The 21,763-nt window shown below is 50.7% G+C and overlaps 1 protein-coding gene across 2 annotated transcripts in view; it reads left to right on the top strand.

Moving 5' to 3' along the window:
* The window catches only part of VIPR2 (vasoactive intestinal peptide receptor 2), a 67,491-nt gene that overhangs the window by 27,589 nt on the left and 18,139 nt on the right, over positions 1–21,763 (top strand). For both annotated transcript variants that reach the window (XM_061166260.1, XM_061166262.1), the window contains exon 5: positions 15,097–15,194. In XM_061166260.1, coding sequence (XP_061022243.1) covers positions 15,097–15,194 — 98 coding nt within the window. The remainder of the gene's footprint in view (positions 1–15,096; positions 15,195–21,763) is intronic.

Below are 21,763 nucleotides of genomic sequence, written 5' to 3'. Positions count from 1 at the left end.
CTTCACAGTCCAACTCTCACACCCATATATGACCACTGGAAAAACCATAGCCTTGACCAGACGGACCTTTGTTGGCAAAGTAATGTCTCTGCTTTTTAATATGCTGTCTAGGTTGGTCATAACTTTCCTTCCAAGGAGTAAGCGTCTTTTAATTTCATGGCTGCAATCACCATCTGCAGTGATTTTGGAGCCCAAGAAAATAAAGTCTGACACTGTTTCCACTGTCTCCCCATCTATTTCCCATGAAGTGATCGGACCAGATGCCATGATCTTAGTTTTCTGAATGTTGAGCTTTAAGCCAGCTTTTCCACTCTCCTCTTTCACTTTCATCAAGAGGCTCTTTAGTTCCTCTTCACTTTCTGCCATAAGGGTGGTGTCATCTGCATATCTGAGGTTATTGATATTTCTCCCGGCAATCTTGATTCCAGCTTGTGCTTCTTCCAGCCCAGCGTTTCTCATGATGAACTCTGCATATCAGTTAAATAATCAGGGTGACAATATACAGCCTTGCCGTACTCCTTTTCCTACTTGGAACCAGTCTGTTGTTCCATGTCCAGTCCTAACTGTTGCTTCCTGACCTGCATACAGGTTTCTCAAGAGGCAGGTCAGGTGGTCTCGTATTCCCATCTCTTTCAGAATTTTCCACAGTTTATTGTGATCCACACAGTCAAAGACTTTGGCATAGTCAATAAAGCAGAAATAGATGTTTTTCTGGAACTCTCTTGCTTTTTCGATGATCCAGCGGATGTTTAAGGAAGCCCCACCCTTATCATGGGAGCCCAGGGTTTCTCCGCTGAGAGCTGAGGTCTCCAGAGTCAAGGAGCTCGTCCTGCATGACGGCCTCGGCCTCAGGTGGGACCAGCCAGGAACGGGTGCTCCACCCCATGTCATCTGTCTGCCCACCCGCCCCCCAGGCCCCCCAACCTGTCCTGTCCCAGACCCGGGGGTTCTCCTGGCCCAGGGGCCCCCCAACAGCACGTCAGGCTGTCCTGACTGACTTCCCTCCTCCGCCGACGGCCATCTGGAGGCTCCTGGTCAGAGTGTCCTGGCCAGCCTCCCTGCCTCCAGTTCTCACCTTCTGCCCAGCGGCCCCAGCCAAGAGCTGGCAAAACATCCAACAGCTCGAAGTCAGCAGTCGTGATGAATCTCTGTGGGCCCAGGAGGTCTCCTTTCCCCTGTTATCGAGAGCCGCCCAGGTGAAGGACCCCAGGACTGTACCCCGCTCGGCCACCAGGCGTGACTCAGTCACTGCCCATGGCTCCACGCCTGGCCCACAGCCCCTCCCAAGGACAGCGGTCCCAGCGACAGGCTGGCGTCCTGCGCTGGGTGGACATGCCAGGCCAGGCACTCCATACATCTCCCACATTATATATTTGCTAACATAGGTCTTAAATAAAGAGTACTTCTGCTAAATTTAGCCAAGAGAACTGTTTGGCATTTCAACCTTCCCATGCTTCAAGCAGACACATTTCTTCCATGTTATGCCATATTCCTAAAAATATTTCTGCAGCCTCCTCTCAGCTTTCAGACCACTGCAGGAACTCTCACACTGACCGCTAGTGCCGCCTCCCCCAGCGTCCCCGTCCCTAATGTGTGCGGTCCTTCTGCGTCACATGCCTTCCACCTCTCACCCCCAGGTCCCTCAGGACCACGATGTCCCCGAGTCGGGTTGGGGCTGGGGGTTCCACAGGGATGGCCCGCGGCCGGCGGAGGCCAGGATTGGAGCCCCAAGGGTGCAGGCGGGCCCACACTCAGCTCTGTTACAGTGGCCGGCCCCATTCTGCCTCCAAACAAGCACCAAGGGCGGTGTCTTTGCCTCACTTAGCATCGAGTGGCGGGAGGAAGCGTCCCGGGGTTTCTTCAGGGCACGCGAGGGCACGCTCAGAGCGTGGACTGCTCATCAGATGACAGGGCGGCACTACATCGGTGAGGTGAGGCAGGCGGGGTAACACCTGGGGCTTCAGGACGGGGAGCCCTGCCAGCAGAGCTGGGTGCCAACCAGCCCCAGCCACACCCCCCAGGCCGTCAGGAAGGGAGGTGCTGCTCCAGGGTAGGATGGGGGCAACCAGGATATTCGCTGGATAATCCTGTCCGTTTCTCCGCGTGACATGCACATTTCAGGACTGAAAGTCTGTAGTCCAAAGAGATAACTGAAGAAAATATGGAAATTAGCAATGTTTGTTTTACTGGGTGTTTGCGATCTGTTACCTAGAAAGAGAGGACAGGCTTTGGGAGAGGCTCCCCTCCCCACTGTTAGGGTGGTACCACCCGTCACGGGGGTGGGAGGTGGGCATTTCCAGGAGGACAAGGACAGGGAGAGACTGCACGCCTGGAAACATGCAGATGAAGGACAGGAAACAATGAAGCTGCATGTTCCCTTTAGTGGTTTGGTTATACTTTCTACTTCAAAAGTCAGCAAATACATTACTTCTATATTCAAATAGTTTTAAGTCCCCCCAGAACAAATTTCTGCTGTTTGACAAATCATCTCTCAGGGACATTTGCGTCCACCCAGACTCTGTCAGGACAACGGGGAGACTCAACCGTCAAATTTCCTGCTGTCGAGCATTTCCTGAAGCCTGTTTGGAGGCGACTTTCTTGCAGGAGTGGTTCAGGGAACCCGGCTGCTGGTTGTCCTGCAGCCTCTGAGCTCGGGGGAAGGCGAGCAGCAGGCCCCCAGCCACACACACACACACACACACACACACACACACACGCCGCCTCGGGTGTGAGCAGCCCTGGTGTAACCAAGCTCCGGACGTCTTGCGGAGCTGCTCTCTGACTGCTGTCTGGGTGCCTGCCCAGGGCGCGTCCCTCCGAGGAGCCAAGGCGGCTCTGGTGGAGTGGCCCAGCCTCTCCCGCCCCCAGCCTTTCTCTGTCCTTCCCTCGCCCCAAAGCCCGGCTCCCTGTGGGCTTTGCCTGGTGTTTCTAGGATCAGGATGCTCGGTGGCAAAGCACAGGCTCCGACCTCTTTTTCTGTCGCCTTTTCTTTATCATAAACCCTGTGCTCGAAATAGGTCTCAGTGGGAGAAAACATTCCAAAATATCTACTGCTTTCTTTTTAATCTCAGAAATGTCACCTTTGGGTTTTAAAAGAAAATCCATTTTCCTCTAACCCGTCCATACCAACAAAGGCGCGGTCCCTGCGGAAACAGGGGGCCGTGCAGACAGGGGCGGGGCCCCTGGACCCCAGGACCCCCGCCTCTGGAGGGTCGCCCGCGGCTTGCGGCCAGGCTGCCCGCCACTCAGGGGTGCAGTCTCCACGGGGAGTCAGCCTGTGCTGAGGGGGCGTCAGTCGTGGGGACTGTCTGGACCCACGTCTCCTGTTCCTTCTTGAAGCCTCCGCTCGTCCTCGGGAGGACAGTGACCTCGGGGTCCCGTGAGTGACATCCCCAGGTGACCCCGACTTGCCGCGCGGGGGCCTGGTCACCTCCCCCCGGGACAGTGCTGTCGGGGCGCCCAGCTGGGCTCAGGTTCAGTTCCTCAAAGGCCCCGAAGGCTGCAGCAGAGACTGCAGGGGCCCAGCGCAAAGCCTGCGTCTCCCCTTCGGCTCCGGGGCACCTCTGAGCCCCCCAGATGGGAGGAGGAGCTGTGGTCAGCAGGAGCGCGCCCGTCACCCCGTCCCCCCAGTCCCCCCGGCACGATGCTGGCGGCCGTGCGGGAGGCGGGACCACGCTGCCCGTGGGGAGGCGGCGGCTGAGACTCGAGGCGCTCGGTGAAGCAGAGCGAGCGCAGACGGAGCCTGACCGAGGAGGACTCGGGGCGCAGATTAACAACCTTGAGGACCTCTTTCTTCATAAAAACGGTCTTCATTATAAAATCAAACCAAGCACCAAAAATCATGTCTCGGGCATTTACTGAGAGTGTTTACAGCTCTCGCATGGATTGGCTCATTGAATCCCCCGACAAGCCCACGAGGGAGAGCTCTGCCTATAATCACCGCTTCACAGGAAGGGATGCTCACCCCCGGGGTCCCCAGTGAGTGCAGGGTCCGCACGCGCTTGCTCGCCATGGACGCTGCTCTCGGGGCGTCTGTCCGCCCCGACGCCCTGACCTGTGCTTTCTGGGGGCATTTGCCTGTTTGCCACCTGGATCCGTTCTTTGGAGAGGCACCTGTTAAGGTCTCTGTCCCATTTTTTATTGGGTTGTGTGTTTTCTCACTATTAAGTATTAAGACTTCTTTATATGTCTTGAATAACAATCCTTATCAGATGCTTTTGCAAATATTTTCTCCCTGTCTGTGGCCGGTCTTCTCATTCTCTGAAACTCTTTCACAGGGTAGAATTTTTAAATTTTATTTAAGTCCAGCATATCAATGATTTCTTTCATGAAGGGTGCCTTTGGCATTGTATTTATTTTAATTTATTTGTTATTGAAAGATAATTGCTTTACAGAATTTTGTTGTTTTCTGTCAAACCTCAACATGAATCAGCCATAGGTATACATATAGGCATTGTATTTTAAAAAGCATCACAACCCAAGGGGATCTAGGTTTTCTCCTATGTTATTTTCTAACAGTTATAGTTCTGCACTTTACCTTTACATCTATAGGAGCTTCCCTGATAGCTCAGATGGTAAAGAATCTGTCTGCAATGCAGTAGACCCGGGTTTGATCCCTGGGTCAGGAAGATCCCCTGGAGGAGGAAATGGCAACCCTCTCCGGTATTCTTACCTGGAGAATCCCATGGACAGAGGAGCCAGGTGGACTCCCTGGGGTCCATGACGCCCATGGGGTCACAAAGAGTCAGACACGACTGAGCAACTTCCTACTTTCTTTAGGGCTATAGCCCGTTTTGAGTTAATTTTTGTGAAAGTATAAGGGTGTGTCTAGGTTCATTTTTTTGCATGTAGATGTCCAGTTGTCCCAGCAACATTTGTTGGAAAGGCTGTCTTTGCCCCACTGTATTGCCTGTAGTTTTTTGTCAAAGACCAGTTACTATCACGTGGGTCTGTTTCTAGACTGTTTTGTCCTGCTCGCTGACATCCTTTTCTGTCCTTTACGCTGCACCAGTGTCTGATTCCTGCAGCTTAACAGGCAGTCTCGCAGTTCTGTTCGGGGAAGCACCAGCTCCTGCCACTGCCTGGTCTCCCCCAGTCTTGGGACAGCTGTCTGTCCTATGTCCTCCCTTCTCTTGTGGACCAAGGAGAGCTGTTAACTTCCAATGTACTCTTTGTTCGGATAAAGTGGTGACGTCCACGTCCTTATCTGCAGAACTGACCAATTCCTCTTAAAGGAAAAAGCTGAAACAGATGGGTAACTTGCCCTCAGGGAGGGGCCTCTGGAGGAGAAGACACTAGGGTCTGGGTGGAGTCTCAACCCTGCACCTCGGTGACCCCGCGTTTTAGGACTGTTCCCCGGACTCAGGTCCCATCTGTATAAGAGAAGTGTGGCAAGAATACGTCTGCTCCTTCATAGGCCACTGGAAGAAGAAAATGAATTAACTTTTGTGTTACATTCTGTAAATTGCAAAGCACCATCAAGATTAGGTCATAGTTAGAATCTTCCAATCAGAATGGGTGGGTCTTAAAAAATACTTGCCAACGACCTTCAGGAAGAAAAACTCAACGGTAAGACTGTTACCAGCGTGACAGTGAGCCTCACCGCGAACCTGAGCCTGGCCCAGAGGCCCTGAAGACGGGCGGGGCTGTCGTTTCTGGCGGCCCCTAAAACGAAGAGGCCCCCAGCTTCCATCTTTGAGGTGAGAACAGGAGCCTCCTTGCACGGGAGGCAGAGGCTGCCTCCTGGCCCTGCTGCTGGTCCATAGGCTCCAAGGTTGTGCCCTGCGCCAAAGCCGCCACGAGGAAAGGCCCCGGGCTGGCCCGCCCACTCGGCGTCCTGCCGTGGGCAGCAAACCATGCCCTCTGCGCCCTCCGCCTGCCGCCCCACAGGACGGCGTGCGTGGGTCCCTGCGGTGCCTTCTCGGAGTAGCTGGGAGACCCAGCAGGACCGGTGTGTTTGGAGCAGCTGCCAAGCGGAGTGAGTATTGTGCGCTACTGATGCCTCCGGTGGAGCCGGGACGGCCCCGCCCCCCACCCAGAGACATCCCGGTGTCCCCAGCGCCCCCACGCGCCCCCCAGTCCCCCACCCATCCTTGCCACCGCCAGCCACGGGCTCTCAGTTTGCAGTTAGCAGCGCAGGTCAGCGCTTACTCGTCCATTTTTCAGAGTTTGTGTTAGTCTTGTTCACCCAACAGGACGTTGTATGTGCCCCCAGAGACAGGGGCCTGCCTTTTAATCAAGTGGTTCCCATCGGAGACAGACACTGCGTATCAATCAACGGTGGTTTCCTTTGCATTCCCAGGGCCCCAGGTACTCAGGTTAATCATTACCAAAAGGTCTGGGAGAATGAATTAGCTTTTGTGTTACAAAGCATGGGGCTTCAGCGGGTTCAAAAGAGAATAAGTCAGGGTGTTTATGCCTCAGCTGCGGGGTGAGGCGATGGGCCGGGCCAGGCTGTAATCAGAGGTTTCCCGGATCAAGTCTCTGGTCCAGCCAAGGGGCTTTCAACTCCTGATTGAAATCCACAGTTAGAAATGCGTTTCACAGTGTGAGCCAACACAAACACTTCATAAAGCCACATTTTCCGTGCTACCTTCTTTTAAGTGTTGGTTGTCACCTTCGGAATTGATTGCATAACCCACTACTGGGTTATAAATAGGGTGGCTGTATAAAATATCGGCCAAACCTGGCCTCTCCGGAGAGAACGGGAGCTATTAATAGTCCCGAGGAAGGCAGATGCGCAGCAGGCCTGGCAGGCCGCGCGGAGGCTCCGGCGCTTGGTTATGACGGCGTTTGCACACACAGGCCGGGCCGCGGGGCGCCTTGGGGAGGCTCTGCCGGCAGCTCCGGGCGGCGGAGGCGCGTGGACTGCTGGGTCTGCGGGGGTCGCGCTCGCCGCCGGGCCCCACACACTTGGCTGGCAGGGGCGGGGGGAGGGCGGGCGTCTCCTCCCGGCAGCCTCAGCGGCTCAGTGCGCCGGGTCCCATCCCGGCGTGCACCGCCGCGCCCCGCCCCCAGGCTCCGAAGCTTCGAGAAGGGGAAGCTCCGCGGCGTGTTTCCCCGCCGCCTGATCACGCGATGACGGGGACACCCTGTAGAGCATTTTCCCAAGTAAATCGAAGTCTCAAACCCGTGACGGTGACACGTGACCGTCACAGCCTCTCCCCTGGTGGAGTCGTGCAGTGACGTGTGTATTGCTGGGCGGCTCGTGCTGAGGCCCTGGAAACGGGCCCCCCCCCCCCCCCCGCCCTTGGGTGTCCCACTGGGGGGCACCTCGGCCCCACCGGGACACCCTTCTGTCCCCTGATAGTCACCATTGCAGCTTCAGCCGCTCAAGAGCAGGCGCCCCCAGCAAAGTTCCCCCGCCCCCCCCCAGGAATCATCCTGTAGGCCTCAAGCTTAGAGAATCTGAGGACTCTCTGGGAGAGCAAGAGTACAGCATTGACTATGAATGGGATATGTTGAGGCCTCGCAGACGTCTGTGCACTCGGAGACGGAGACGCAAGGACCGGGACCCTGCCTTGCGAGGGGCCCTGGCTCTGACCCAGCAGGGACCCGCCTGCCCTGCTGGGCTCCCTGGGCTGAGTCACGTCGCTGGCGGAGACGCCGGGGTACCCGGCCCCTGGTGCCCGCTCTGTGCCAGGCGAGGTCGCGTTGTTCCGGGACGGTACTGGCAGCCAGAACTCCGGCCTCCCCTTGTTTCAGAAGAGCACGTGCGCGCCATCCATTCAGCATCGGGAAAGCAAAGCGGAGCGGCCGCTTGACCCAGGGCTGCGGCTGAATGAGCCGCCTGACTGGGTTTTTAGTTTGCGCCCTTGTTTCGGAAGGAAGGGGTTTTAACAGTTCAGAGTAAAGTGGCCTCTGACCCACATGCTGGCCGACAGCAGTCCCGCTTCGCTCGGGGGCCCCGCGCTGGACACCGTCAGTAGCAGAACCACAGCCAGGCCAGCCCGACCCCTCACCGGCCCCGGAGAGACGCCCAGGGGCAGTGCAGACGTCTACCCACAGGGGGGAACAGAGCGGTCGCTTCAGAGGACGGCTCAGGCCATGGCTTTTATGTGCGAGGCTCCTCTGCTGTTTTTAATGAGTTTTCTCCCCAATGTAATCTTCTGACACCCCTCGGTGAAGCCTCAGGGAAAGTCCCAGAGGTCACCTTCCACCCTAAGATGCCCCGGTCAGGATTTGGGGGTGTGATGTCAAGTCTGAAACCCAATTACATAAACTTGAGGACCACACCATTGCAGGGCACACGTAAAGGTTTTCTGGTAAATGACAGTGAAAAACTTAACTGGGACTGCCGGGAAAACAGCAAAATCTGCAAGAGATACCCTCTGTAACTTTTTTGCCCATGACACCACAAGGGTCCAAACATGTGCAGCACACAAGTTAGGGTGATGGACAATTCCGAACACTTGCAAGGGTCTGCAAAGGCCGTGTGTGCAGACAGAGGCTGGCAGAGACTGTCAGGCTCATCAACAGTGTAGCCAGACACAGCCTATCTGACTCCAAACTCCATGCAATCAAACATCAGCTAAGTAGTGTATTCTCTGAGCTAACTTTTCACAGACCACAGCTTAGTGGGTGCCCAAAGGGCTTACAAAGAAAGGAGCTAAGAACTGCAGAGTATCCTACATGTTCTCTGATCACCTTTCGCTGGCTTCAGGAAAACAAGTCCTTACTGACAATATATTTTAAAATATTAAAAACATCCTTTTCATACATCACTAGACTAGATGTCTAGTTCTAAGACTTCTATAAATTCGTAAGTTCATAAGAATGAGTTTGGGGATGTCATCGTATTATCCTGACTGGGTCACAAATGAATATTAAATTCAGCCAGTCATGTGGAATGAATCTTTTGTGTATCAAGAAATTATTACAAAGGAGCGTTTAGGTAAATCCATCACCCTGAAGGGGAGCAATGCCTTCTAATTTCAGAGGAGTTAGAAGGGGGGTGAGCACTGGACTCGTTGCATTTCCCGGAAGTATTTGCGCCTTCAGCTCTGTTTTGTGAGGTTTGTGGTGCAGATTATGGGTGTTACAGATGACAGAAAATGGGTATTTTCTCCCTTAGGAACTTAACAGTAGCTTTGCTGGGAACTGAAGACTGAAGGCCCGTCACCGACGTCTGTGCAGCCTGTTCTTGCGTGGTTTCTGGGTAACCGGTTCCTATTTCTGCTCCTCTGACTACACGTGCAGCAGTGTGATCAGGGTGGGGCCCTCCAGGAGGAAGGCGTGGGCAGTACCCACCTGGTCCTTCCCCTGCGCTCATGTGTTTACTTCAGAGTTACCATTGTTCCTAATGTACACCCTGCTTCTTCTGTTTTACAAAGTATCATATATCATGAACATTTTCTGAAGTCAGTCAACATCCTTCAAAAACAGCATTGTTAAGGGAGTGTGATGTTCTGTTTATAAATGTGCTGAGTTCACTCAGCCGTTCATAGCGTAGGTTGTTTCTAATATCTTCTTATTTTAACCAAACAAATCTCTGTGCCAATCTCGGATTCCTGGTTAAAGGACATGAAGCATGAAGAGGGTGTTTTTAGTGTTCTTAATTCTGTTGTCAAGCAGCTTTCCCTGAAATGTGCTGACTTGTATTTTCACTGGGAACGGATGTGATTTAGCTAACACCCCAGCAGTTTCGTATTCTTTCAATTATCACCAATTTTGTAAACAAAAAACGTTATGGTATTATTTTCACTGTACTTGGTTGATCCCAATGGACTCGGGTTCCCCATAGGATTCCTTTGCCAGCTTCCCTGCTGGGCTGTCCTCCTTCCCCGCCGCCTCTTCCCCGGGATCTGTCACCCCAGCTGTGTCTTCCTGCGAATCGGTTTCTTGTTATGCTGCTCACTACAGAGACTCTGAGCTGAGACATGCAGGCAGAGCACTCTTGACTGGGCAGCACTGGGGGGCCTGGCAGATGCAAACACAGGTTCTCCCGGAAGGAAATCCTTGCCCAGGCCTCCCAAATTCCCGTAAACCAACCCCAAAGGTGAGCTCAGGCCTAAATGTACAAACCACACAAAGAACCCACCTGCCAATGCAGGAGACAAGAGACGCAGGTCCGATCCCTGGATTGGCAAGATCCCCTTGAAGAGAGCATGACAGCCCACCCCCATATTCTCGCCGGGGAAGCCCCATGGACAGAGGAGTTGGCAGCTACAGTCCATAGGCTTGCACAGAGGCGGACACAGCTGGGTGACTTAGCACGCACACAAGAAAGCACTGTGAACCAGTCAGCAGATCACAGACAGTGAAACCATATCCCCACAACTGGAGACAATGGACTCATCAAGCACAGAATACAAATAAGTGCATTTAAATTTTTTTTTTAAAGGAGGAAATTGAAAATAACCAAAGACAAGATATTCCAAAAAGGACCTGCTGTGAGGGGGGAAAAATAGACTTAAAATAATGAAAAGCAAAATATACAGATCTGTTGCATTTCTTTATGCTAACAATGAAATATTGATATCAGAAAGAGAAATTTTTTAAATGATCTCTTTAAAAATTGAATCAAAAAAACAAAATATTGAGGAATAAGACTGACCAGCAGTATGTAAACTGCTTCCAAATGTACTAACTGGATTTAGAAAAGGCAGAGGAACCAAAGATCAAGTTGCGAACATATGCTGGATCATAGAAAAAGCAAGGGAATTCTTTTAAAAAATCTGTTTCATTGACTACACTAAAGCCTTTGACTCTGAGGATCACAGCAAACTGTGGAGTATTCTTAAAGAGATGGGAATACCAGACCACGTTACCTACCTCTTGAGAAATCTGTATGCAGGTCAAGAAGCAACAGTTAGAACTGGACATGGAACGACTGACTGGTTCAAAATTGGGAAAGGAGTATGTCCAAGGTTGTGTATTGTCACCCTGATTATTTAACTTCTCTGCAGAGTACATCATGCAAAATGCTGTGCTGGATAAATCACAAGCTGGAATCAAGATTTCCAGGAGAAATATCAACAACTCAGGTATGCAGATGACACCACTCTAACGTCAGAAAGTGAAGAGGAACTAAAAAGCCTCCTGAGGAGGGTAAAAGAGGAGAGTGAAGAAGCTGGCTTAAAGCTCAGCATTAAAACTCAGACCATGGCGTCCGGTCCCATCGCTTCATCACAAGTAGACGGGAAACAATGGAAACAGTGACAGATTTTCTTTTCTTGGGCTCCAGAATCACTGCAGGAATTGACTGCGGCCATGAAATTAAAAGACGCTTGCTCCTTGGAAGAAAAGCTATGGCAAACCTACACAGTGTATTAAAGGCCCATACAGTCAAAGCCATGGTTTTTCCAGTAGTTGTGTATGAATGTGAGAGTTGGACTACAAAGAAGGTGGAACACAAAAGAATTGATGCTTTCAAACTGTGGTGTTGGAGAAGACTCTTGAGAATCCCTTGGACTGCAAGGAGTTAAAACCATCAATACTAAAGGAAATCAACCCTGAATATTCACTGGAAGGACTGGTTGTAAAGCTGAAGCTCCAATACTTTGGCCACCTGATACAAAGAGCTGACTCATTGGAAAAGGCCCTGATGCTGGGAAAGATGGAAGGCAGTAGGAGAAGGGGAGGACAGAAGATGAGATGGTTGGATGGCATCACTGACTTAATGGACATGACTTTGAACAAACTCTGGGAGATAGTGAAGGACAGAGAAGCCTGGTGTGCTGCAGTCCATGGGATCGCAGAGAGTCATTCATGACTTAGAGCCTGAACAACACCCACAAAAACTGACCAAGAAGGTGAAAGACTTATATGCTGAAAACTGTAAGATACTAATAAAGGAAATTGAAAACTATTTTAAAAATGGAAAGAAACCACATGCTCTTGGACTGGAAAAATTATCATTAAGCGACCATACTGCCCAAAGCAATATACAGATTCAATGCAATCCGTATTAAATTACCCATGACATTTTCCACAGAACTAGAACAAATAACCCTAATAATTATGTAGAACCGTGAGTTGGCCAGAATTGCCAAAGCAATACGGAAGAAAAAGAACAAAGCTTGAGGCATAACAATCCCAGACTTCAGACAATACCACAAAGTTATAGTAATCAAAACAGCATGGTATTGGCACAAAAACAGAACTATGGATCAATGAAACAGAGCAGAGAGTTTAAAAATAAACCCACACATCTATGACCAATTAATCTTCAACAAAGGAGACAAGAATATACAATAGAGAAAAAACAGTCTCTTCAGCAAGTGGTATTGGGAAAATTGGACAGCTGCATATAAATCAATTAAGTTAGAACACTGCCTCACACTATATACAAGAATAAACTCAAAATGACTTAAAGACGTAAATATGAGGCAGGATGCTATGAAACTCCTAGAAGTGAACATAGGCAAAACATTCTGACATAAATCATGGCAGTGTTTTCTTAGATCAGTCTTTCAAGGCAATAGAAGTAAAAGCAAAAATAAACAAGTGGGACTTAAGCTTATAAGCTTTTGCACAGTGAATGAAAGCATAAATAAAATAAAAAGACAACCTACGGACTGGGAGAAAATATTTGCAAATGATGAGAATGACATAGGCTTACTTTCCAAAATATACAAATACTTCATGCAACCCCAAAACAGTAAGACAAACAACCCAATAAAAAAATGAGCAGGAGACCTAGACATTCCTGCAAAGAAGACATACAGATGGTCAACAAGCACATGAAAACACACTCAGCATCACTAATTAGTAAGGAAATGGAAATCAAAAGTACAAAGAGGTATCACTTCACCCTGCTGAGAATGGCCATCATTAAAAAGTCTACAAATAGTAAGTGCTGGAGAGAGTGTGGAGAAAAATGTTGGTGGGAGTGTTAAGTTGGTGCAGCCACGGTGGAGAACAGAATGGAGCTCCCATAGGATCCAGCAACCCCACCCCAGGCATGTATCTGGAGAAAATTCTGATTAGGAAAGAAACATTCATCCCAATGTCCATCACAGCACTGTTTGCAGTAACCAGGGCATGGAAACAGGGTTTGTCCATCACTAGGTGAACGGATAAAGAGGCGGAGCATTCATACAATAGAATGCCACTCAGCCTTAGAAAGAGTGAAATAATGCCATTTGTAGCAACATCGATGCACCTAGAGATTATCATACTAAGTGAACTAAGAAAAGACAAATGTCATATGGTATTAATTGTATGTGAAATGTAAAATATGATATAGATGAAGTTATTTACAAAACAGAAACAGACTTATAGACACAGAAGACAGACTTATGGTTAAAAAAAGCAGATGGGGGAAGGTATAAATTAGGAGTTTGGAACTAAGATCCACACGCTACTATCTGTAAAACAGATAAACAACAAGGGGAAGTATGCCCAATATTTTGTAATAACCTATAAAGGAAATGAATATGTGTGTGTAACTGAATCACTGTGCTGTCCATCTGAAACTAACACAACATCGTGAATCAATTACACTTCGCTTTTAAAATGAAAGTCAAGTAGATTCATCAAAAAGCAAAATCAGATACAGATGAAAAGAAATTTCTGGAAAGGGGAAGATAAGTCCAAAGAAACTGCCGGGACGGCAGAGGGGTGAGGGGGCAGGCCGTGGAGGGTCCCCGGGATGAGGGGGCGGTGTCACTGTGAGCACAGCCCAGGCAGGAGGGTCAGACCCCGGCCGCTCAGGCACCGTGAACAGAGGGCCAGCCCCAGCCAGGCAGCTGCGGTGAGCCCAGAAAGCACCCAGCCGCTGAGAGTCTGAGACAGGCTGCCCCCCCGCAGACCGCACGGACGCGGGCTCCTCCCCTGCCTGGGACTCTCGGGATCCAGCACAGAGTGCGCTCAGAAACACAGGGGGAAGAGACGGTCCAGAAAACAAGCCTGATGGGTCCACGGCCGCAGACCCATCAGACGAGCCTGAGGAGTGTGCTTCCGAGGGATGCAGAAAGCAGAGGGGGCCCTGAGAATCAGGAAACGTGGGGAAAAAGGTCGAGAAGGTAAAACGCAGCAGACCGTTTGAACAATAATAAAGGAGGCGGGTAACTACAAACAGGTGACGGACACCGGAGGGCGAGCAGCACGGCCGGCAGGCAGGCAGTTTCAGGAGAGGAGACCACCCGCGGCCCCGCCAAGACCCGGGAGCGGACCCGTGTGTTAAAGGTGCACCGCGGGCATCAGGCCTGGACAGGGTCCCCAGGCGCCCCCCGTTTACTCAGCTGTGGCTTCGCTCCTGGGGTCTGTTTGCAGGCGTGTGTGCTCATCACATCGTTTCCTGTGCTTTCCGTGGGTGTGAAATATGTCATTTCCCAACTGTCCAACCTGAACTCTACTGCGGGTGCCACGGTGGCAGCTGCTCCAAACATGCCCGTCCTGCCTGTGACCCCGCGTCAGGGCGACAAGGCGGGACAGACCCTCCAATCCGGGTTTCCAAGGATGCTGCCGAGCCCCAGTGCGTCCCTGCTTCCTCCCTCGCAGGCTCGAGGCCACAGAAAGCAACACGTCCCACACATGCTGACCTGTGAGCCTCGGGGTCACCGGAGGCAGGATCTGCTGTTTCTCTCACTCTTAGCTCTGCCGTCTCCATACACTTAAGACCCCGATCACACCAGGGGTCCGCAGAGGGAGCCGGGAGCCACGCGCCACGGAAGGCAGGATCCTGCCTCAGCCTGGTCTTCCCGGGTCAGACCTGCGTGGTTCTGCTTGAAAGTGGCCATTTCCATAGGCAGGGTGACCTGAGGGAAGGCCACAAGCTGGGCCCAGCACCCACCTGGGTGCGCTTCTCCCCCCAGAGGCGAGGACGAGCTGCAGAGATGGGTCCCTGCGTCTGAAGGGCTGACCTCATCCGGTCCCCCGGCTCTGGGCAGGCCTGGAGGCCCCTCCAAAGGTGCCACCCACCATCCTGGCTTCCTGAGGTTCCCCAACTCACACCCTCCAGACAGGTTTGCCTTATGGAAACCAGGCCAAGTCATTCACGGTGCCTTGGAAGGGAGCAGGTGGGTGTTGAGGGTCGTTTCTGGCTCGGGGTAGAGATGGAACTCCAGGACCCAGCAGCAGCAGCAGCCCCCCAGCCCACCCCGAGGAGGAGGGCCCCGCTGTGGCTCACAGACGCATCCCCTTCTCTTTCAGATCACGTTCTACATTCGGGTGAAGGCCGTTTACACCCTGGGCTACAGCGTCTCTCTGATCTCCCTTACAACAGGAAGCATAATTCTTTGCCTCTTCAGGTAAGTAGCAGAAATGAGTGATTCTGCCAAAAACAGGAGATGGGAAATCACCCATTTAAGCTGTCTCAGCCCGTGAAGGGGGGCAGAGACCACTCCCCGGCCCTCCTCTGTGCCGACCCAGCCAGACTCCCTCAGAAGGTACAGTACAATGCCGACGCTGACGTTTGCATGTCTCATTTGAGGAGACAGTGCTGACGGAGGATAAGAATGCAGTTCAAGTGCTGGAATTTTCCAGGCAAGAAAATCAGAGTGGGTAACCATGCCCTTCTCCAGGGCAATGTTCCTGACCCAGAGGTGGAAGCTGGGTCACCTGCATTGCAGGCAGAATTTTTTACCAGCTGAGCCGCCAGGGAAGCCCCATAGTGATGTCATGCTTTGAAAACACAGAGGCAGCCTGGCCCTCCCCTCCCCGCTCAGAAACGCCCCGGTGGAAGCCTCCCAACGGCGTTCTGCTGAGAGACGGTGCCCCGTGTTCAGGAGCACGAGGACAGGTTCAAATCCGGGGCTGTCTCGTAGTGGCTGTGTGCCGCGGAGCAGACTGCCTTCTCTCTGTGCGTCTGTGAAGCGCACCGGTGGACGGGGCCACGTGTAGGAGGCGCTCCGTCAACACAGCCCGCTCCTCCCCGGCGCCCGGACCCTCGCTGCCTCTGGAGCTAACACCAGACGCTTTACGGCTGGTGGTGGGGTCTGAAGGAGGTATAGACGCTTCCACCTGAGAAAAGCTTTTACTTTTAGGTTAAATCCATGTCTTATGCATCACTAGCCTTAGTAAAATGGGTGATATCCAGCTTATTTTAACAGGTTTTGATCACCTGTCAAAAAATAATCTGTAGACAACAGAGAGCTTTATTTGGGGGTCTTAGGAATTGCAACTTGGGAGACACAGATTCGGGTAAAACTGAGAGGGTTCCAGGGAAGAGAAGCAGTCAGAGGCTAGTAAAGGCACAATCCACAGGTTGTTAAAGACATCTGGCAGGAATTGGGACTGGCCCTGATGCAGAGGGAAATATTGTCCTCAAGGCGCAGGCTATGACGAGTAGTTCAGGGTTGGGGTCCTACATGTACCTGAGTTTCGGGGACACTGTGCAGACCGTCTGGGCACCTTTGTCAGGAGAGCAGGTGGTCAGAGCTGATTCCATCGGCTGAGACACGGGCAGCCCACCTTCTCCAGGCCTCCAGTCCCGCGTGGGGGGGGGCACTCTCTTGGCAAGAGTCCCTCCATTTCCTTTTCCTCCAGGCACTACATATCCTCTTTCTCTTTGCTAAAATGTAGTTTGCATATTGGTCAGTGTTCAGATAACATCAGTGACATAGCAAATGGAGTGTTTTAAAACATTAGGAGAGCCATTCTTGGAAGAAAAATGAGTGAGTAAAGGCAATGGAGTGTGTAGACGAGATCCTAGCAGCTGTTAGGATGTGCTTCTCTTGGTTCAGGCATGTCAGATGTGACAGGCGGCTGATAATTCTCAGGAAGAATGAGGCAGTGCCTTTAATCTAGAACTGCACTTTGAAAAGTGTAGGAAAGACCTGTCATTTTATATGATTAAAAAACTCTTTTAAAAACTGATATAATATTATTACTATTTGCTCTGCATCTTCTATATTTTACTGTACATTTTAAAATCTTGAAATTGTTAATACAGGAAAAAAAACAATTTAAGGAGGTAAGCTGGCACAGGGTAATTTGAATGAGAAAACACTCACCTTGTTTTTGAAGAGCTCCTATCTCAAGCAGTCCATATAGTTGACATCAGTGTAGGGCTTCCCCGGTAGCTCAGCTGGTAAAAAATTCTGCCTGCAATGCAGGCGACCCAGGTTCGATCCCTGGGTCAGGAACATTGCCCTGGAGAAGGGCATGGTTACCCACTCTTATTCTCTTGCCTGGAGAATTCCATGGACAGAGGAGCCTGGCAGTCTACAGTCCATGGGGTCACAAAGAGTCCGACACAACTGAGCAACCAACATTGACAACAATTTCCCTCCGACTTGTACTTCATGGCCTATTTAACTATTGCAAGTACGGTCGTGGCCCACGAAGAGACTCTCAGGGGTTTTATGCGTATCAAACACTGTCACCGTTCGTCCCCTGAAGGTGACACTTCTTGGTCATGGGCAGCACACACCTGCAGTGGCGGTCACTGCACCGCTGGCTCTGCGTGTAACGGCTGCAGGCTGGGCTCCACCTTCCACCTGCTCACGCCACCCCCGGAGAGCTGTGAGACTGAGCTGATTCTAAAATCCACATTATAAAAACAACACGCCCCATTGTCTTGGTCATTACACCCAAGAAACAGACTTCTTTGCAGTCACCAAACATTTATTCTCCGAAACAGCCCAGAGGCTAAGAAAGGACCGAGCCACCACGACCTTACTTTACAGACAGAGAGGGAGCATCTCGTTTCGTCCAAGGGTGTGCAGACTTGGGTGCCGGCACAGGGCCTAGGTCTGCGTGGGAGTCGTGGGCGGTCAGTCGCTGTGCTCCGGACCGCGTCCCGGGGTTCAGGCATGTGCTCACAGGCCCAGGAGTAGCTGCAGTGATTGCTCCAGCCTGTGCTGTGCATTTCGTCGGGGTCGTTATTAAGAATTTGGTCCTTAGAACACCTCCACCAGGAGAGCACTCTTGGTCCCAGTTGTAGCAACTCAAAAAGGAGGCCCTGCTGCTGAACGGGGGACGGCAGGGTCTGATCCACAAGCACACTCACCCCATTCACCTTCAGGAATCCGTTCACGCAGTCATAGGGCGTGTTAAACACACGGAACAAACTTTGTGACTGAGGCCCTGCAGGCCTGTGACACACGGAACCCACTTCACTACTGAGACCCTGCGGGCGTGTTACACACATGGAACAGACTTCACTGCTGAGGCCCTGCGGGCGTGTTACACATGGAACACACTTCACTACTGAGGCCCTGCGGGTGTGTTACACATGAAACAGACTTCACTGCTGAGGCCTTGCGGGCGTGTTACACACACAGAACAGACTTCACTGCTGAGGCCCTGCGGGCGTGTTATACACGGAACAGACTTCACTACTGAGGCCCTGTGGGTGTGTTACACATGGAACAGACTTCACTGTTGAGGCCCTGCGGGCGTGTTACATACATGGAACACACTTCACTGCTGAGGCCCTGCGGGCGTGTTACGCATGTGGAACAGACTTCACTGCTGAGACCCTGCGGGCGTGTTACACACGGAACAGACTTCACTACTGAGACCCTGTGGGCGTGTTACACGCACGGAACACACTTCACTGCTGAGGCCCTGCGGGCGTGTTACACACACAGAACAGACTTCACTGCTGAGGCCCTGCGGGCGTGTTACACATGTGGAACAGACTTCACTTCTGAGGCCCCGCGGGCGTGTTACACATGTGGAACAGACTTCACTGCTGAGACCCTGCGGGCGTGTTACACACAGAACAGACTTCACTGCTGAGGCCCTGCGGGTGTGTTACATACATGGAACACACTTCACTGCTGAGGCCCTGCGGGCGTGTTACGCATGTGGAACAGACTTCACTGCTGAGACCCTGCGGGCGTGTTACACACGGAACAGACTTCACTACTGAGACCCTGTGGGCGTGTTACACGCACGGAACACACTTCACTGCTGAGGCCCTGCGGGCGTGTTACACACACAGAACAGACTTCACTGCTGAGGCCCTGCGGGCGTGTTACACATGTGGAACAGACTTCACTTCTGAGGCCCCGCGGGCGTGTTACACATGTGGAACAGACTTCACTGCTGAGACCCTGCGGGCGTGTTACACACAGAACAGACTTCACTGCTGAGGCCCTGCGGGTGTGTTACACACGGAACAGACTTCACTGCTAAGGCCCTGCGGGTGTGTTACACACGGAACAGACTTCACTGCTGTGGCCCTGCGGGCGTGTTACACACGGAACAGACTTCACTGCTAAGGCCCTGCGGGTGTGTTACACACAGAACAGACTTCACTGCTGAGACCCTGTGGGTGTGTTACACACGGAACAGACTTCACTGCTGTGGCCCTGCGGGCGTGTTACACACAGAACAGACTTCACTGCTGAGACCCTGTGGGCGTGTTACACACGGAACAGACTTCACTGCTGAGGCCCTGCGGGTGTGTTACACTCATGAAACAGACTTAACAACTGAGGCCCCGTGGGTCTGTTGCACATGCGGAGCGCTTCTCACTGCTGAGGCCCTGTGGTCTGTTACAGAGAACAGCCTTCCCTGAGTGAAGCCTCCAGCAGGGGCCTGGGTAGGGCTCCCCACACTGAGATCCGTCTCCCCGCGAGCACAGCGCCCAGGCCGCGGTCCAGCAGGGGCAGCGCCAGGAGCCGGGCTCGGGACATGCACACCCATCAGCTCCCACTTCCCAGCAGGTGACTGCTAGTCAGAGCTCTGACTGCACATGCTGATTTTGCCTCTTTTAGCACTTAGGGAAGGAATGCCCAGTCTCTGGGCTCCTCACTCAGCGTTTGCAGGGAGCTTGACCCACGTCGTTGCTGTGGTTGTCCTGTGTGAAGATAACACAGCTGACTTATTCATTCAGTGTCCGTGGAGCCAGGGTAACTGTTTGACAGTAGGCAGTGCTGCTGTGAGCATTCATGTGTCGTCTCCTGCACACGTGTACACACTTCTTCAGATGTGTGTGTGTGCACACCTCCCCTGGTATTCCCATCTCTTTTATAGTTATACATCTTTCCTGATCACAGCCATGCACACACTGTGTCTCTCTGGGTGCTGCACACTCATACCTGCTGCGTGAAGATTCCTTCTACTCCATCTCCCACCACCATTTGTTATCCCAGTTTAGAAGATGTTGCCATGTAGTCGGGTCTGTATAATATAGAATTGTGTTTTTAATTTGCATTTCCTTGGTGGATCATGATATAATATGTTTGGAAACTTTTCTTTTTTTTTTTTTGCAGTACCATTTCAAGTGTCTGCTCATTTTTCTGTTCAGCTGTCTCTCTTTTTTTTAAAGTTAATTTTTAGGAGTTCTGAAGTGCAGCCTTTTGTCAGCTCTGGGGATTACAGATTTTATCTCCAGCACTGTGGTTCAACTTTATACTCCCCTGATGAGGTTTTTGATCAGTGAAAGTTCTTCATTTTAATGAAGTCTGTTGACTGTTTATCTTTACGGTCAGAGCTTCCTGAGCCTGTTACGATGTAGAAATTTTATTATCTTAACTTCTTGTGTTTGGGTTTATGATCCATGGGAGGTTTATTTTTGTGGATGGTGTGAGATAGGGGTTGAGATCCATGTATTTTCTCCGTGCGTGTATTCAGTTTCTCCAAGACCATTAGCTGGAAAGCCAACCTGTGCCAGCGCACCGCAGAGGCATCTTTAGGACTGTGCACTGAGGGGCTGGGTTCTCTGTTGTGTCCCGTCTGCCCCTTCATCTGTCACCTGCCATTTTTGCGTTGTTGTAGCCTCTGTGCCTTTGTAATAAGTCCTGATTTCCAGCAATGTAAGCCTGTCAACTCTTCTTTCTCCTTACGAAGAGATTGGTCATCTGCATGTTCATGTGAATCTTAATCAATCAGTTTGTCAGTAGCCATTAAAAACAAAAAAACTGATGGGATTGCATTTTGGATCATATTGAAGGTGTAGATCAGCTTAGATAGACTGGACATCTTCACCGTTTGAAATCACCCAACCAGTGATTTTAGTAGCTCCTTCCATTGGTTTGGACTTTCTTTATTTCTTTCAATACTGTTCTGTGGTCTTATGAGTAAATATCTTGGACATCTTTTGATAGTCATGCCAAAGTCCTTGTTTATGCTATTGTATATATTTGTGTATTAACTTTCTAGAAAAGGAATTGATTTCTGTATATTAATCTTGCTTCAGCAGCCTTGCTTAATTTATAAATTTTGTAATTATTATGCAAATTCACCTGGATTCTTCTATGTGCAACTCATGTTTTGGTGAAGTACAGTGACTAGAAGTGATGGTAGCAGACCACCTTTCCTTATTTCTGAGCTCAGAGTGGAGGTTTTAGATATTTCACTGTAAAGCATGAAACTCACTCCAGATATATTTGATGATACTCTTTATCAGATTAAGAACACTCCTTTCAATTTCCAGTTTTCTGAGTTTTTAATCATGAATAGGTCATGAATTTTGTGATAATTTTTCTGCATATATTGACATAAGTAGGTGATTTTTCTCATAAGTTCATTTAATATGAAAAATTATATAGGGAGATTTTCTGATATTAAATCTCCCTTTCACTCCTAAAATAAACCCTATTTGGTTGTTCTATGTACTATCCTTTTACTATGTAGCTGGGTTTAATTTACTAATATCTTGTTTAAGATTTTTATGTCTACATTCATGAATTTATCTATAATTTCCTTTTTTATAAAATCAGGCTTTGCTATGACAGTTATGCTGGTCCACAAGTGAATGAGCAAGTGGTCCTATTTCCTATTCTGTGAAATACTGAAGGTTGAATAAGGCCCGGTTTCCTCTGTAGTGTTTGTGGAATTCACCAGGAAAGCCATCTGGGTGGAGAATTGTCATGTGGGAAGGTTTTATTTTTAGGTTCAAGTTTTTAAAAACAGACATAGGATA

Source organism: Dama dama, chromosome 18, assembly GCF_033118175.1.
Source record: "Dama dama isolate Ldn47 chromosome 18, ASM3311817v1, whole genome shotgun sequence".
In the NCBI taxonomy this organism is placed as follows: Eukaryota; Metazoa; Chordata; class Mammalia; order Artiodactyla; family Cervidae; genus Dama; species Dama dama.
Note: the sequence above shows the minus strand (reverse complement) of the source record. Positions and strands in the feature narration are given on the sequence as shown.